General features: G+C 38.3%; 2 protein-coding genes and 1 non-coding gene across 4 annotated transcripts in view; 1 reads left to right on the top strand and 2 right to left on the bottom strand.

The window, feature by feature from the left end:
* The window catches only part of Csnk1g1 (casein kinase 1 gamma 1), a 149,468-nt gene extending 148,914 nt beyond the window's left edge, over positions 1-554 (bottom strand). The window contains exon 1 of the mRNA XM_026384857.2: positions 404-554. The gene's annotated coding sequence lies outside the window, so the exon portion shown is untranslated. The remainder of the gene's footprint in view (positions 1-403) is intronic.
* Positions 555-2,739: 2,185 nt separating this feature from the next.
* Positions 2,740-13,135, bottom strand: Pclaf (PCNA clamp associated factor). 2 transcript variants are annotated; one of them, XM_026384903.2, is made up of 4 exons: positions 13,059-13,135; positions 12,660-12,740; positions 10,681-10,843; positions 2,740-3,445 (listed from the first exon to the last, which is right to left on the bottom strand). In XM_026384903.2, exons 1-4 carry the CDS (start codon positions 13,102-13,104, stop codon positions 3,400-3,402), a joined length of 336 nt encoding a protein of 111 aa, XP_026240688.1. In that variant the 5' UTR covers positions 13,105-13,135; the 3' UTR covers positions 2,740-3,399. The 2 variants fall into 2 exon arrangements, with proteins under 2 accessions (XP_026240688.1, XP_026240690.1); XM_026384905.2 differs by lacking the exon at positions 10,681-10,843.
* LOC113180095 (U6 spliceosomal RNA) lies at positions 6,610-6,717 on the top strand. The gene has a single exon (XR_003300420.1). It is a non-coding gene; the product is annotated as a U6 spliceosomal RNA (small nuclear RNA).
* Positions 13,136-13,820: the final 685 nt, after the last annotated feature.

A 13,820-nucleotide genomic window follows, 5' to 3' on the forward strand; every position in this document is an offset into this window, starting at 1 on the left:
AATGGAAAGCATGAGATTGCCCAAGCCACCCCGCCTAGTCCATACTCTCCTTTTGGCCCTAGATGATGCTCCCCCTTTTCAAAGCGAGCCTTCAGGTGGCAAACTCCGGGTCAGCACTGGCCAAAGTCTTCTGCCTAAGAAGGGGCACCTTCTCCGTCGGTCCCTAGCCCGCTACCCGAAACTATCCGCCGGCAGTGTCTCCCAGCCCCTCCATTCCGCCCACGCAACCCTCCACACGCCGTCTGCGCCCCACCCGGGATCCCAGGGTCCCCCTCCCCGGCCCCGGTAAGAGCCACCCATCACCCCCTCACTCTCTCCCTCTCTCTCATACACACACACACACACACACACACACTCCCTCAGACTCCAGCCTCCCGGACCCCGTCGAAGCCAGAGCAAATACCTGGAACGGGCATGCTCTGGGGCTCAAAAGGAGCGGGCGCGGTCCCCTCCCGGAGGCTCCGAGTGCTTCTCTACCCACCCGCAGCTGTAGCTTCTCTTTCCCAAGAGCGGGAGGGAGGAGAGGAGGCGGAGGGAAGGGGGAAAGTAAGGAGCCGAGGGGCGGCAGCAGCTGAACCGGAACCACTAGCACTGACCCCTCCCACGGTCAGGAGCCCTCCGAGTACCCTGACGCTCTTGATAGGACAAACCTAGAGCAGGCACCGAGAAATTGACACCACCACTTCCGGGTCATCCCCTCGGCAGCCCCTCCTTAGCAACAGCGTGGGGTTGCTAAGCGGAAGTGCCTCCAAAGCACCCACCCACCCTCAGATCTTTTGGGACTACCAGGTGGTAGGCTGTGAGAGTTCTGCTCTGTTTTGGTAACACCCTCTTACCTTCTACTCAAGAATTTAGTTCGAGGAAATGCCACGCTGCCAGAGGCAGTAAGCCCATGCCGCTTTTCCCTTCAGCCATTCTGGGTCATCAGCCCCCACCAACTGCATACACCAGCTCCCTTCTGCTCTGAGCCCCAGGCTGACTAAGTGGCTCCTCTTAAAGCTCTTCTTACTGGTCCCTTGCGGGAGTTACTTTCTGGAGATTTAGCAAGCATCTCCCTCTTGTGGATTTCCCTTGTGTTTCAGCTGGATTTTTAAAATCTTCAATGTGAAAGCTTTTTGATAGATCTCGTTCTCCTGAAGCCAAATGGTGAGCAAAGTTTTGTCTTCACCTTTTTTTTTTTTTTAAAGATTGCGCGTGTTTGTTTATGGTCTAGAAACAACCTTGCTAAATTAAAGGGGAGGGGAGAGAATGGATGTAAATCGACTGGAGTGAGTTTTGTACTTAAAAGAGCAAAGCAAAAGGCCAAAGGAACCCCATAATCAAGTTTGGTAATGAGAAACATATCTAATCCTCCACTCCTACACTCCATACCTACACTGTAGGCAAGAAATATTTCAATAAGACATCTCATTTATTCTATATTAGGGTAGTTTGGGGTTTAAAAATAATCCTTTTTATAAAAATGACTATCAGGCGCGGTGGCACACTCCTGTAATCCCAGAGGCTCAGGAGTCTGAGGCAGGAGGATCCTGAGTTCGAAGCCAGGCTTAGCAAAAGCGAGGTGCTATGCAACTCAGTGAGATCCTGTATCTAAATGAAGTACAAAATAGGGCTGGGGATGTGGCTCAGTGGTCGAGTGCCCCTGAGCTAAATCTCCGGGCCCCCCACCCCTAAGAAAAACCCTCATCATTATAGTAATTAAATATTCAGAGAAAATGAGTAAAAATCTTGTCTTTCCTATCTTGAATAGGTCTGCTTAGATGCAGTTCAGCAAGAGGGTAACTTCTGAATTTTTCTCTTCATCAGCAATGAATACATTTGCAATTGCAGTCTTCAGTTTTGTGGGTCATGATAACCTCAATCACTGATATTGTATTGTTGTCCACCTGAGCTAGGACGGACAGGAAATAGCTTTGGTAACTTGGAAGAAATTCCAGGTCTATTGGGTTCGGGAATGCATGACACAGTGTTAAATTGATTTACCTAGGCAGTCAATTCAGCAAAGCCAGTTAGGAAATTACTTCAGGCTCAAATGTCTCAGTACATCTAAAACATTCCCACTCCTGCCATCTACAAATGCACATTTGAGAACACACACACCCTACTTCAAAGCATATCCAGTAATTAATTATTCTTTAGAAACCTGATTGAAGCTGTTGTAGTGGTGCATGCCAGGGAGGAGAATGGCAAATTCAAAGCCCGCCTGAGCAATTTAGTGAGACCCTGTGTGTGTGTGTGTGTATATATATATATATATAAAATGATCATATATATGTACACACATATGTACGTATGTGTAGTGTGTGTGTATTCCCAATTCAATAACATTCCGTTTAACATCCACTTCTAAAAGACAAAGCAAAAAATATAATATACAATCCACAATCATCAGGTATCAGTTTGGAAGTTGATAAAATCAGATTTTGCATTTGGAAGGAATAAAATTGAAACATTTGGTCAGGCATTAATTCAGGAAGCACACAAATGGATGTGTATTGTGAAAATAAGTAGTCTTTTATTTCAAATTTCAGAAAACATGCCTATTAAACATGGTTAATTTTGAAAATTGACAGCTTGTCAGTATGCAAAAAGTGTGCTAGGAAAGCAAGAACATCAATTAACAAGTAGTATTATACCCACTTCTTCAGTTAATCTTGAGAAATGCAGTGAATGCTCTAAGGACTTTAGACACAGCTGTGGGTTTATGGCATGATTTGCCTGTCATATTTTATTGATTCCCAACTTTAAAGGTATAAATATAAAGGGTAATATTTTATGATACTGAATCAAATATCCAAGAAAAATTCCTCCCTATTAATGTGGCTTATCGAATCTTTTTTTCCTTATTCTATGTTAGAATTTTGTCTTTTTGTTGTTTTAACTGTCCTTAACTTTTTCCACATCCATTTAAATTTACTCAAGAGGGCATTTTTGGCCCCCTTTCCGAAAAATGACAGAAACTAAATTTAATTAATACTGATTTTTTTTTCATGTGCAAAACTCTAACTCTGCTTTTTAAAGCAAATAAAGGGAATAAAAACATAGCATAATTTCAATGCCCAAATGTCAGTATAAATGGCATCAGTACAAAGATGTAAACAAATCTCAAATACAGGACATTAGTAATTGGAACATCATGCACTGATTTAATGTTAGCAAGAAGAAGAAGCTTTATAACAGGTAAAAGAACTAACATAATGCATTAAAATTGAATATTAACCTAAGTAACCGTAATTTTACAAATTCTCCAATTTCATGACTTGCTTTTGAATAAACTTTAGCCTCATTTTTTAAATCAAATGCCTACTCATCAAAGCTTACTGAACAAACATATCTATGCAAATTTATACCCTAAAATACCAGAGTAAACAGGAGACATTATTCAAAGATGAATAAGTTCTATTCTTTTTCATCATCTGTGTGGTCAGGTTGCAAAGGACATGCTCTGTAGAAAGAACAGAGAACTTTAGTAGTCACCTAAGTGTCAATTCTTTTAAAAAATTAGAAAAAAAAATAGTAAAAAACATACAGAAATCAGGAACAGTAATTTTATTTATTTGTATTTTAAGTCCTTTTTTCTTAATTTGTAGGAATAATAATTAATAATGTAGTGGCTGTGGTCAAGTGCCAGAAATGAAAGAAAATTTAACTTCATTAATTGACAAATGTGTATAAATTTCAAGTACTAGTGCAACACAATTTGTAGCAATTTCTTTGCCTCTTATTTTGCAGAATCAATATTTCCCATTTAGAATATGTTGCGATTTTTATTTACAGTGTCTCATTCCTATAGCATTTTTTTAAAATAGAATATAATCTATCAGTGAAAACTTCATGATAGATAGGTGCAGTGTTGCAATTGCGTGATCCCAATTGCTTGGGAGGTAGAAGCAGGAAGTTCAGGAGTTTGTGGACAGCATTAGCAACTTAGCAAGACCCTGCCTCAAAATAAAAATATAAAGTGTGGGCTGGGCGGGGGTTGTGGCTCGTTGGCAGAGTGCTTGCCTAGTGTGTATGAGGCACTGGGTTTGATTCTCAGCACCATATAAAGATAAATAAAGGACCATCAACAACTAATAAAATATTTTTAAAAAATATAAAGTGTGGGCATGTAGCTCAGTAGTAAAGCATGCTCCCTAGGTTCAATCTCCAGTATTGAAAGAAAAGAAAAAACCAAAACTTTGTAATAATCCTGGCCAATAACACATGCCTATTATCCCAGCTACTCGAGAGACTAAGGCAGTTCCAGGCCAGAACAACTTGGTGGCACCCTGTTCCAAAATAAATAAAAGGGTTGAAACCCAATAGTAGAGTTGTTGTGTTTGTTGTTGTTATTTTGTTTTGTACCAGGGATTGAATTCAGGGATACTTAACCACTGAGCCACATTCCCAGTCCCTTTTTTTTTAATGAGGTAACTTTTTTTAAAATTTTATTTTATTCATTTATTTTTTTAATTATTTTTTAGTTTTTAGGTGGACACAATATCTTTACTTAATTTTTATGTGGTGCTGAGAATCGAACCCAGTGCCTTATACATGCTAGGCAAGCCCCATCATTTATTTTTTATATGCGATGAGGATTGAACCCAGGACCTCACATGTCCTAAGCAAGTGCTCTGCTACTGAGCCACAACCCCAGCCCCATTTTTTATATTTTATTTAGAGACAGGGTCTCACTGAGTTGCTTAGGCTGACTTTAAACTTGGAATCATCCTGCCTGTAGCCTCCCAAGCCACTGGGATAACAGGCATGCAGGGCACCCAGTTTAATAGTAGACCTCTTGCCTAGCATGTTTGAAGGTCTGGGTTCAGTCCCCAATACCATTAAAAAAAAAAAAAAAAGAAAGTAATAATAAAAAGCAAAAAATTAAGCAGTTCATTTGAGCACAGGAAACAGCAAATTTGTTAACTTATGGTTGTCATAGTTTTTAAAAAATAATTTACATTATCCCAAAGCCATTCATATTTACTCTTTTTATAAAGAAAAAGTCAATTAAGAATTTAATCATAAATCAAAAATTTTATTTTAGAGATAGAAAAGATTTGTGACACCTATTTAAAGATTTTAGTTTTCAAATTAGATCCAGTAAGCCTGAATGATCATAGTACTGGATACCAAAAGAAGGAAGCTAAAATGAAGGTAACCAGACATTGTATAAGATTATCACTGCTTGTGTAGGGATGCATGCATATACCTCCAGTGACTCTGGAGGCCGGGGCAGAAACTTGCAAAGTTCAAGACCAGCCTGAGCAATTTAGTGAGGCTGTAAGGAATTTAACAAGACCCTATCTCAAAAGAAAAATAAAGAGGGCTAGCGATGTAGTTCAGTGATAAGTGCCTGTGGGTTCAATTCCCAGTACAAAAAAAAAAAAAAAAAAAAAGATGATTATCATTGCTTCATATATCAGTAGGCTGTGCTGGAATTTAAACCAAGTTAACTAACGAATGCTATTATGACCTAAACTTCCTTTTCATACGGTCTAATTTACTTAGGCATCATAGTTCTGTTCAAGATTTAAGCAGAAGCTGGGCATGGTGGCACACTCCTATTATCCCAAGGGTTTAGGAGGCTGAGGCAGGAGAATTTGAACTCAAAGCCAGCCTCAACAATTTAACAAGGCCCTAAGCAATTTAGCGAGATTCTATATCAAAATAAAATATAAAAAGGGCTAGAGATGTGACTTGATAATTAAGTGCCCCTGGAACAAAAAAAAAAAAAAAAAAAAGATTTAAGCAGATATTCTCTTGATTCTGACTCTATGTGCAATAGATGGGAGTTTACCCTGCCTTTAGGAGAAAATAAGACCACAAGAGTAACCATATTTCAAAATATTACTTTGAAGGTTCATATTCCTTCTAATAAACTATTTCAATAAAGGAACAATTGTAACTGTCTTAAACAAAGTCAAATCTAAGAAAGGGGCCTAAAGAAATAATGTAAACCTGTATTACTACATTTATGGCACAGATCTTATTATACCTTGGATTAAAGTTGTTTGAGAATATATGTATAATTTCTTTCCATATGGTGGAAAACAAATATAGGTTTATTCCTGTATTATAGCCAAAATTGGCTGTCTTGCCAAATTATTTTATTTCCCTAATGTTAAGTCAAACAATTCAAAAGGATTAAAGTATATTCTAGAGGTAATCTTGACTACTACACCTTGTTAATTTAGAATAAGAAAGAACAAGGAAGAATGATAGCAATGAGGAGAAACAAAAAGAAAGGATCATGAAAACAAACTTATTATTATTGGTGATTTTTTTTTTTTTTTTGTGGGTAGTGGTACTAGGAATTGAACCCATGGCCTAATGCATGCAAGGTAAGCACTCTACTGAGCTATATCCTAGCTGGAAAACAAACCTATTAAAAAGCTTGGTGGCTCATGCATATAATCCCAACTACTCAGGAGGTTGAGACAGGAGATATCCAAGTTCAAGGCCAGTCTCAGCAACTTAGTGAGGCCTTAAACAACTTAGAGAGTCCCTGTCTCAAAAAAAGGGGGGGGTGGAATGTAGCTCAGTAATAAAGCACCCCTGGATTCAATCTCTAGTACCAAAAATTTTTTTTTAAAGTTTGATGGTTGATTTTTATTGAAATAAATTATGTGCTTGCTTCAGCCACACATATACTGAAATTGGAACAATGCAGAGAAGATTAACATGGCCCTACACAAATATGACATGCAAATTCAAAAGTAAATAAAAAAACAATCATAATAGTGTTATTTTGTTTTGGAGGGTATCAGGAATTGAGCCCAGGGGCAGTCAGCCACTAAACCACACCCCCAGCCCTACTTTGATTTTATTTAGGGTCAGGGTCATACTGAGTTTAGCCTCTCTCCATTGCTGAGGCTGGGTTTGTCATCGAGCCTGGCCCTAAGCCCTTCTTAAAACATTTTGAGAAGGGTCTCACTAAGTTGCTGTGGCTGGCCTCAATCTTATCTTCCTGCCTCAGCTTCCTGAGTAGCTGGGATTGCAGGTGTGCTCTTCTCTAGCAATCATTTTGTTCTCTTTCAGCCCTTTATTTTTATTTAGTTTGTATTCAATGTAAATCAATTCAAAACACAATGTACAATCCATACCAGATGTACAGTGTTAACTATGAAGCAAGAGCAAGTTTTGTTCACATATACCACAGGTTGAGATCTGTTGGATCTGGTAGATTCTAAAAATGGCTTAAAACTTTTTAAAACTGCTGTAGCTATAATGAATATTGGAACAGCTAAGGGTCAATGTATGACTGTGTGAACCAGATTTCATGCAGTGTCTGTTCCTAAAAAGGTTATGTACATAGAGGCAGTTGTAAAAGTTTTTCTTTCTAGAATAAAGTCCAGTTAAGGCTTAGGACTAAGTCTTAACTACCTAAAAGTATAAACTAATACAGAAAATGTTCCAAATGTAGCTATTCTGATCTACAGAAGTTTTTGTAAAGTATTTACAGAAAGAACATTTAAAAAAATTGTGAGCTTAATGGGATTTCCAATCTTCATTTCCCAAATACATTATTTTTGTCTACTTCATGTTTGCCTCTTATTTTCAAGATTTATCAAATATGTCTTTGAGTCATAAATTTTCAATTATATGCAAATATAATTATTCAATATATGCAAAATAAAAAGTAATGTTGTAAGATGGGTTTAAGTCAGTGTACTTCTATTCTTCTGAATGAAGTATGGTAGCTAATGAATGACACTTTTATTGAATGGTTACATGTGCTAAGAAACCCTTACCAATTATTTTAAGTATACATGCAACTCTTACTCATTCTTGGATTTGGAATAGATTCCAATCTATCCTTTCCCTGGCACATGTCAATTAATACAAAGAAAGTTAAATGCAATATCAAGCAGGAATGTAGCTTAATGGTAGAGTGCTTGCTTAGCGTTCGCAAGGCCCTGGGTCCAATCTACAGCACCAAAATAAAAATAATAAATAAATAAGAATACGGGCTGGGGATGTGGCTCAAGTGGTAGAGCGCTTGCCTGGCATGCGTGTGGCCCGGGTTCGATCCTCAGCACCACATACCAACAAAGATGTTGTGTCCGCCGAGAACTAAAAAATAAATATTAAAAATTCTCTCTCTCTCTCTCTCTCCTCTCTCACTCTCTCTTTAAAAAATAAATAAATAAGAATAAAAAATTAGGACTAAAACAAAACAAGAGAGGGGCTGGGGTTGTGGCTCAGTGGCAGAGTGCTTGCCTAGCATGCAGGAGGCCCTGGGTTCGATCCTCTGCACCATATAGAAATAAAATAAAGATATCATGTCCACCTAAAACTAAAAAATAATTATTGAAAAAAAATAATTTCCATTAACACCTGATGGTTCTTTCCAACATACATATAAGTCATGAAATCTTTTTATATTGCCTAGTTATTTTACAGCCTTCTAGATTTATTGAGCCAAAATGTAAACTGAATTTCCATTCCACAGGTCATTCTTGTCTCTAGAGCAAAGTAACATAATTCTCTTTAAGGTAGTTTTTAAAGTCCATATTTCTTAAGCCACATTAAAAAAAAAAAACTGTTAAGTAATTTTTGATGTTGACTTTCTCCTTAGTCTTGTACATGAAACTCCAGCAGATTTAATATTGGCATTCTCTATTTAGTTAAATCCTTCAGATGATCTTCAAACCATCCCAGTTTGGACTCTCAAAGCTTTTCTGTGTTGATAAAATGAGTGGAATTAGCAGACATGATGAACACCTGTTGTTGTTGTTTTTCCTACCAAGACAGACTTCCAGATGCCATTTGGATTGAGATTTAAAATATGAGTTGGAGAACTGTAGATTTTTCTTAGTCTATTCTCTCAATAGTAGAGATGTAGAAGGGTAAGTAAGACCACGAGAAGACTGGCTATAGTCTTTATAGTGCTGGAGGTGGTTGCGGTGGTGGGCTTTGTGGTTTCATAATAGGTAGCACCTGGTGTGCTAGTTAAAGGAACAAATGAATTAATCTGCATGGGTAGGAGCAGTACCAGAAGCAGCAGCCCCAGACTGAGCCTGGCCACCATCCTCTTACCCTTGTGTGTCCAACTTGCTGCTTTTGTAGGCTGGAGGGTCTCTGAATTCCTCACTGGAGTGGAAGTAGCAAACCACGCCTTATATTCAAATAGCATCACAATGACAGTGACAAGATGCCACACCTTTCCTTACCCAGTCAAATACTTTGTTTTTGAAAGTTTTAAAACATTTAAAAATTGTTGCCTGGACCCCATTATTAACATTAAAAATTGAAAAAAAACAGGTTTCAATTTTTTTTTCCAAGTAGCATTATCTTCTTTCTGGTTATTAAAAGTGACTTGTTGGCCTGGGGTTGTGGCTCAGCAGTAGAGTACTTGCCTAGCACGTGCAAGGCTCTGAGTTCAATCCTCAGCACCACATAAAAATAAATAAAATAAAGGTATTGTATCCAACTACAGTTAAAAAACTATTTTTAAAAAAAGTGACTTGTTTGTTGAAATTTGTTAGTATAAGAGGTTTTTATTCAGAGATAATTGTTACTAATATTTGTTATATTTTCATACAATACAAATACATGGTTTAGATTTTACACAGCAAGGATTGTATCCAGAATTTTTTCTTAACATTTATCATGAGCATTTTCCTGTCATTAAAAGCATAGTTTAATTAGCTTTTTAAAAAGTTTGCAGTGGGTTGGGGATATAGCTCAGCTGGTTGAGTGCTTACCTTGCATGCACAAGGCCCTGGGTTCAATCCCCAGCACCACACACACAAAAAAAAGTTTGCAAGCTAGTTGTTTGTGGTAGCTCTTAATCCTAGCTATCTAAGAGGCTGAGGCAGAAGGACATCAATTTTGAGGCCAGCCTTGGCAATACAGTAAGACTCTTATCTCTTTTTTTTTTTTTTGAGAGACAATTTTTTTTAATATTTATTTCTTAGTTCTCGGCGGACACAACATCTTTGTTGGTATGTGGTGCTGAGGATCGAACCCAGGCCGCACGCATGCCAGACGAGCGCGCTACTGCCTGAGCCACATCCCCAGCCCAATACTCTTATCTCAAAAAAAAAAAAAAAAACTTTGCACATTGAACTCTATATATGTATAATTTTATCCCTGTTTTGTTTTGAAATATTCTTAAGTACTTGTAGAGAAGTTGTCAAGATAATATACCATAGTATCTGCCTTGGTTGTTTCTATATGGATATTTCTATATTTTTCAACTTTTTTACATTTTATATTTCTTGGGTAAGTTGAACTAGTATTTTGTTTTGTTTTGTTTTGGTGCTGGAGTTTGAACCTAGGACCTTGTGTATGCTAAACACAGGCTCTACCACTGAAGTATACTGTCAGCCCCAAACTGGTAGTTCAGGAGGCTAAACAGAATTCAAGCTAAATAAACCAACATGGAAACTGCCTTTCAAAAAAAGTCTCAAGAAAAAAGACAGTGAAAATTAAATAATAAAGAGTGTAAGTTCACAGTTAATGCAGCACTTACCTGCATGGGAACAGATTCTCTTTGGAATAAGAAAAATAATACTTTTGATGATGTTTAAAATTTTGGAGTGATTTATATTAAGGAAGTAGTACAACTTTAAAAAAAAACATTAGTTTTTATATTTAGCTTGAAGAGAAACTTTAAAGTTATTCAATGTCTCATTCATCCTTTATTTTCAAGAGTATATTTTCTTTATATTCCAGAATATAAAAACTTACTTTCTCTTTGCTTTTCCTAAGCCACTGCTTCCTGGCTCTTCAGGAATCCGATTCTCCTTTTCAGAATCTTTAGGGGACAGCCTAAAGAATTCTCCAATTCCTTTCTGCCACTTGGGAGTTGGACGTACACAAACTGGATTTCCTCCTGCATACTTATTTTCAGCTGTAAAATATAAACAGAACTAAATAAGAATTAGGAATCCAACCACCATTCATTAAAAAAACTTAATTCTTTCTTTCACTTCAAATTCTCAAAGGTATAAAAACTAGAAAGTGTGACACAGGAAAGCTATAATCAGACAATAAACTCAGTTTGATAGTTTGATCCTAGAAAAAAATCTGTAACAATTTTTAAAGTTGGAAAATCTTTTTCATATTTGTCCATGAGCAGAGCTATCAAACAGAATCATGTACTGTCATACAATATTTGATACACTTTTTCCTAACATAAGGTATCACCCTATAGAATAAATCACCAGAATTTTATTTAATAAGATCATTTAGGCTAGGCACAGTGGCCCATGCCTATAATCTTAGTTCAGAGGCTGAGGTAAAAGGATCACAAGTTCAAAGCCAGCTTCAGCAACTTAGCTTGACTCTGTCTTGAAATAAAAATAAAAAAGTGCTGAAAATGTAGCTCATTGGTAGATCAACCCTGAGTTCAATTCCCAGTACCAAAAGACAGGAAAAAAATAAGGACATTAGCAATTTCAAACACTTACCAGAAGTAAAGATAGAGATATATAAAACATTATAAAAGGTGCATTTGTTCAAAGCATTCATTAAGGGCCTACATTCAGTTGGCTCTGGTGATTCAGCAGTGTTCCAAACAATGGAATGTGGCCCGAATGGAATTTATTCTAGTGGTACAGGTTGTAAGATAGTCTCAAAAAATTCATCTTCTTTCAAGTGTTTTGACTACTATTCCCTTTTTTAAAAAAGATTTTTTTAGTTGTTGATGGACCTGTATTTTTATATATTTATATGCGGTGCTGAGAATTGAACCCAGTGCCTCACACATGCTAGGCAAGTGCTCTACCACTCAGCTACACCCCAGCCCTACTATTGCCTTTTATCTGAAGAGACTGAATAAATATTTTCTAAGAAAGTGTTTGGAATAGGAGGAAATTTGAGTTGACTTAAAAATCTATGAAGTCTTAAACAGTGCTCTCCTTTCTGTTTGTAACTAAACCTTGTGAAATTAATCTTCCTGCCTGTTCAACTTTCTACTGAAAGGAAAGAGGCACCAGATGGCAGGGCATTTTCTCATCCTCTCCACATGCAGGAGGAGCAGTGTGAAGCTATTTCCCTTGCCTTGTTACACTCCCACTCACCCAAAAGCAGTATCAGGAGCTGCAAAGTTAGAAAACACACACAAACACCACACTCAAAAAAGACAGAGGAGGGGATGGGAGTGAGGGATAGAGGAAGAAAGGAAGGAAAGCAAAAGCAAAGGCAGAAAAAGTATTTATACTAAGAAGACAATGTAAGCCTGACTAAGGGGCACACACCTCTATTCCCAGTGAACTGGGAGGCTGAGGCAAGAGGATGGCAAGTCAAGGTCAGCCTGGGCAACTTAGCCAGACACTGTCTCAAAATAAAAAAATAAAATAAAATAAAAAAAGAAGACAATGTAGTTAGCATAGTCAATCATTATCCTAAATCTAGTGAAGAGGTACTTAAATAGTTTCTAAAAGAAAAAGCCAACTGTCAATAATAAACACTAAACAACAACAACAACAAAAATAGGTTTGAAGATAAATCTGGGTCCCCATCTCAAGGCTTGAGATTAATTTCCATGAAACTTTTTTTCCCATACTCTAGCCTCCTAATAGGCCAAGGCCCCCTCAAAGGATAGGGAAGAAAGGCCTGAGAATCTCTAATAAATTCCAAAGTGGGCCAGGGCTGTAGTGCCAAACCTGATCCTCTTTTAGGAGGCGCCCTCTTACTCAAGGAGCTTGCAGCAGGGCGCTTCTTACCTTTCCTTGATGAAAGCGATGTAGAATTAGTAGCAGAGGAGGAGGAACCAAGGATCTTTCTTGGGGCTCGAGAAGCCACCACTGCAAAGAGAGGCGAGAAGGGGAGCATTCAGAAAGGGGCAGGAAGGTTTTGATACCTTGTCTCGCCACATTCTCACCACAATCCCGGACCCTAGCAGCTTCAGGAGGACAGCCCAGAGATCCAGAACAGCAGGATGGCCTTCCCTTGTCCCTCTAGCCGCTTCCTCAAGGTAAAGGGGACTGGCGGCTGCTTCCTGGCTGGCTGGAGTTTGGGTGTGCGGGCCCAGGGGAGCCACGACATCTCGCCACCCGGGGACACGCTACCAGGAGAAACCCCTCTCCACCCCTTGCTGTCCACTATGGCGCTGGGTCCTTCACCTTTTCTGTAGGTGCCTGGGACGCTGTCTGCTTTAGTTCGCACCATGTTCAAACGGGAGGAGAAAAACGTCCGGGCCGATGAGGTTCACAAGACAAGGACCTAAAAAAAAAAACAAAAAACTCTCCCGCCACCGTTTATATTAATGTCTTTCCCGCGCTCCACAAGACTCTAGCGAGCTGTGGCTCCCCATTGGTTCTGTTCTTTAACCCCAAACCAATCGCCGGAGTCCAGGGGTGACATCGGCGAGGCTTAATGCAGTGCTGGCCAGTCCATCAACTCACAGGGGCTTGTGATTCGCACCAGCGCCAGGTGGGCGGTGCCTGGACACTTTCCCGGGTTACTTGATGTGTTATTGCTAAGGTTCTGAAGTAGGTAAATGGGCCTGTTTATAGAAACGAAATAAAACAGCAATGACAGAAAATTACATTTCTTCAAAAAAAAAAATACATAGGGTTAAATACACAATGATTGACTTCTGGAAACGAAACCTAAAATTAAGCAGATTTTTGGACACAAATAAAAATAAGAATTTTGAGAGCTTTCAAACCGCAGGCATGACTTATCTATATCATTCATGTCAAAACAATTCTATGGGATTGAGAAAAGGAAACTAATATAATTTTTGACAGTCTTTTGGTTTTAGGATCATGTGAGATTTAAAAAAAAGACCACTGGGTGAATTGTATATACATACACACACGAAGAGAAATAATAAAATGCCTTTCTGAAAAAAAATCTGCCAAATGTGTTAAAGGCTAGAT

The sequence above is a fragment of the Urocitellus parryii genome, chromosome 6 (genome assembly GCF_045843805.1).
Source record: "Urocitellus parryii isolate mUroPar1 chromosome 6, mUroPar1.hap1, whole genome shotgun sequence".
Lineage (NCBI taxonomy): Eukaryota > Metazoa > Chordata > Mammalia > Rodentia > Sciuridae > Urocitellus > Urocitellus parryii.

Coding starts and splice junctions, on each gene's coding strand:
- Pclaf (XM_026384903.2), bottom strand. CDS start 13,104: ATGGTGCGAACTAAAGCAGACAGCGTCCCAGGCACCTACAGAAAAG. Junction 12,741..13,058: donor CCCAGGCACCTACAGAAAAG/GTGAAGGACCCA, acceptor CTCTCTTTGCAG/TGGTGGCTTCTCGAGCCCCA. Junction 3,446..10,680: donor TTAGGAAAAGCAAAGAGAAA/GTAAGTTTTTAT, acceptor TTCTTTCTACAG/AGCATGTCCTTTGCAACCTG.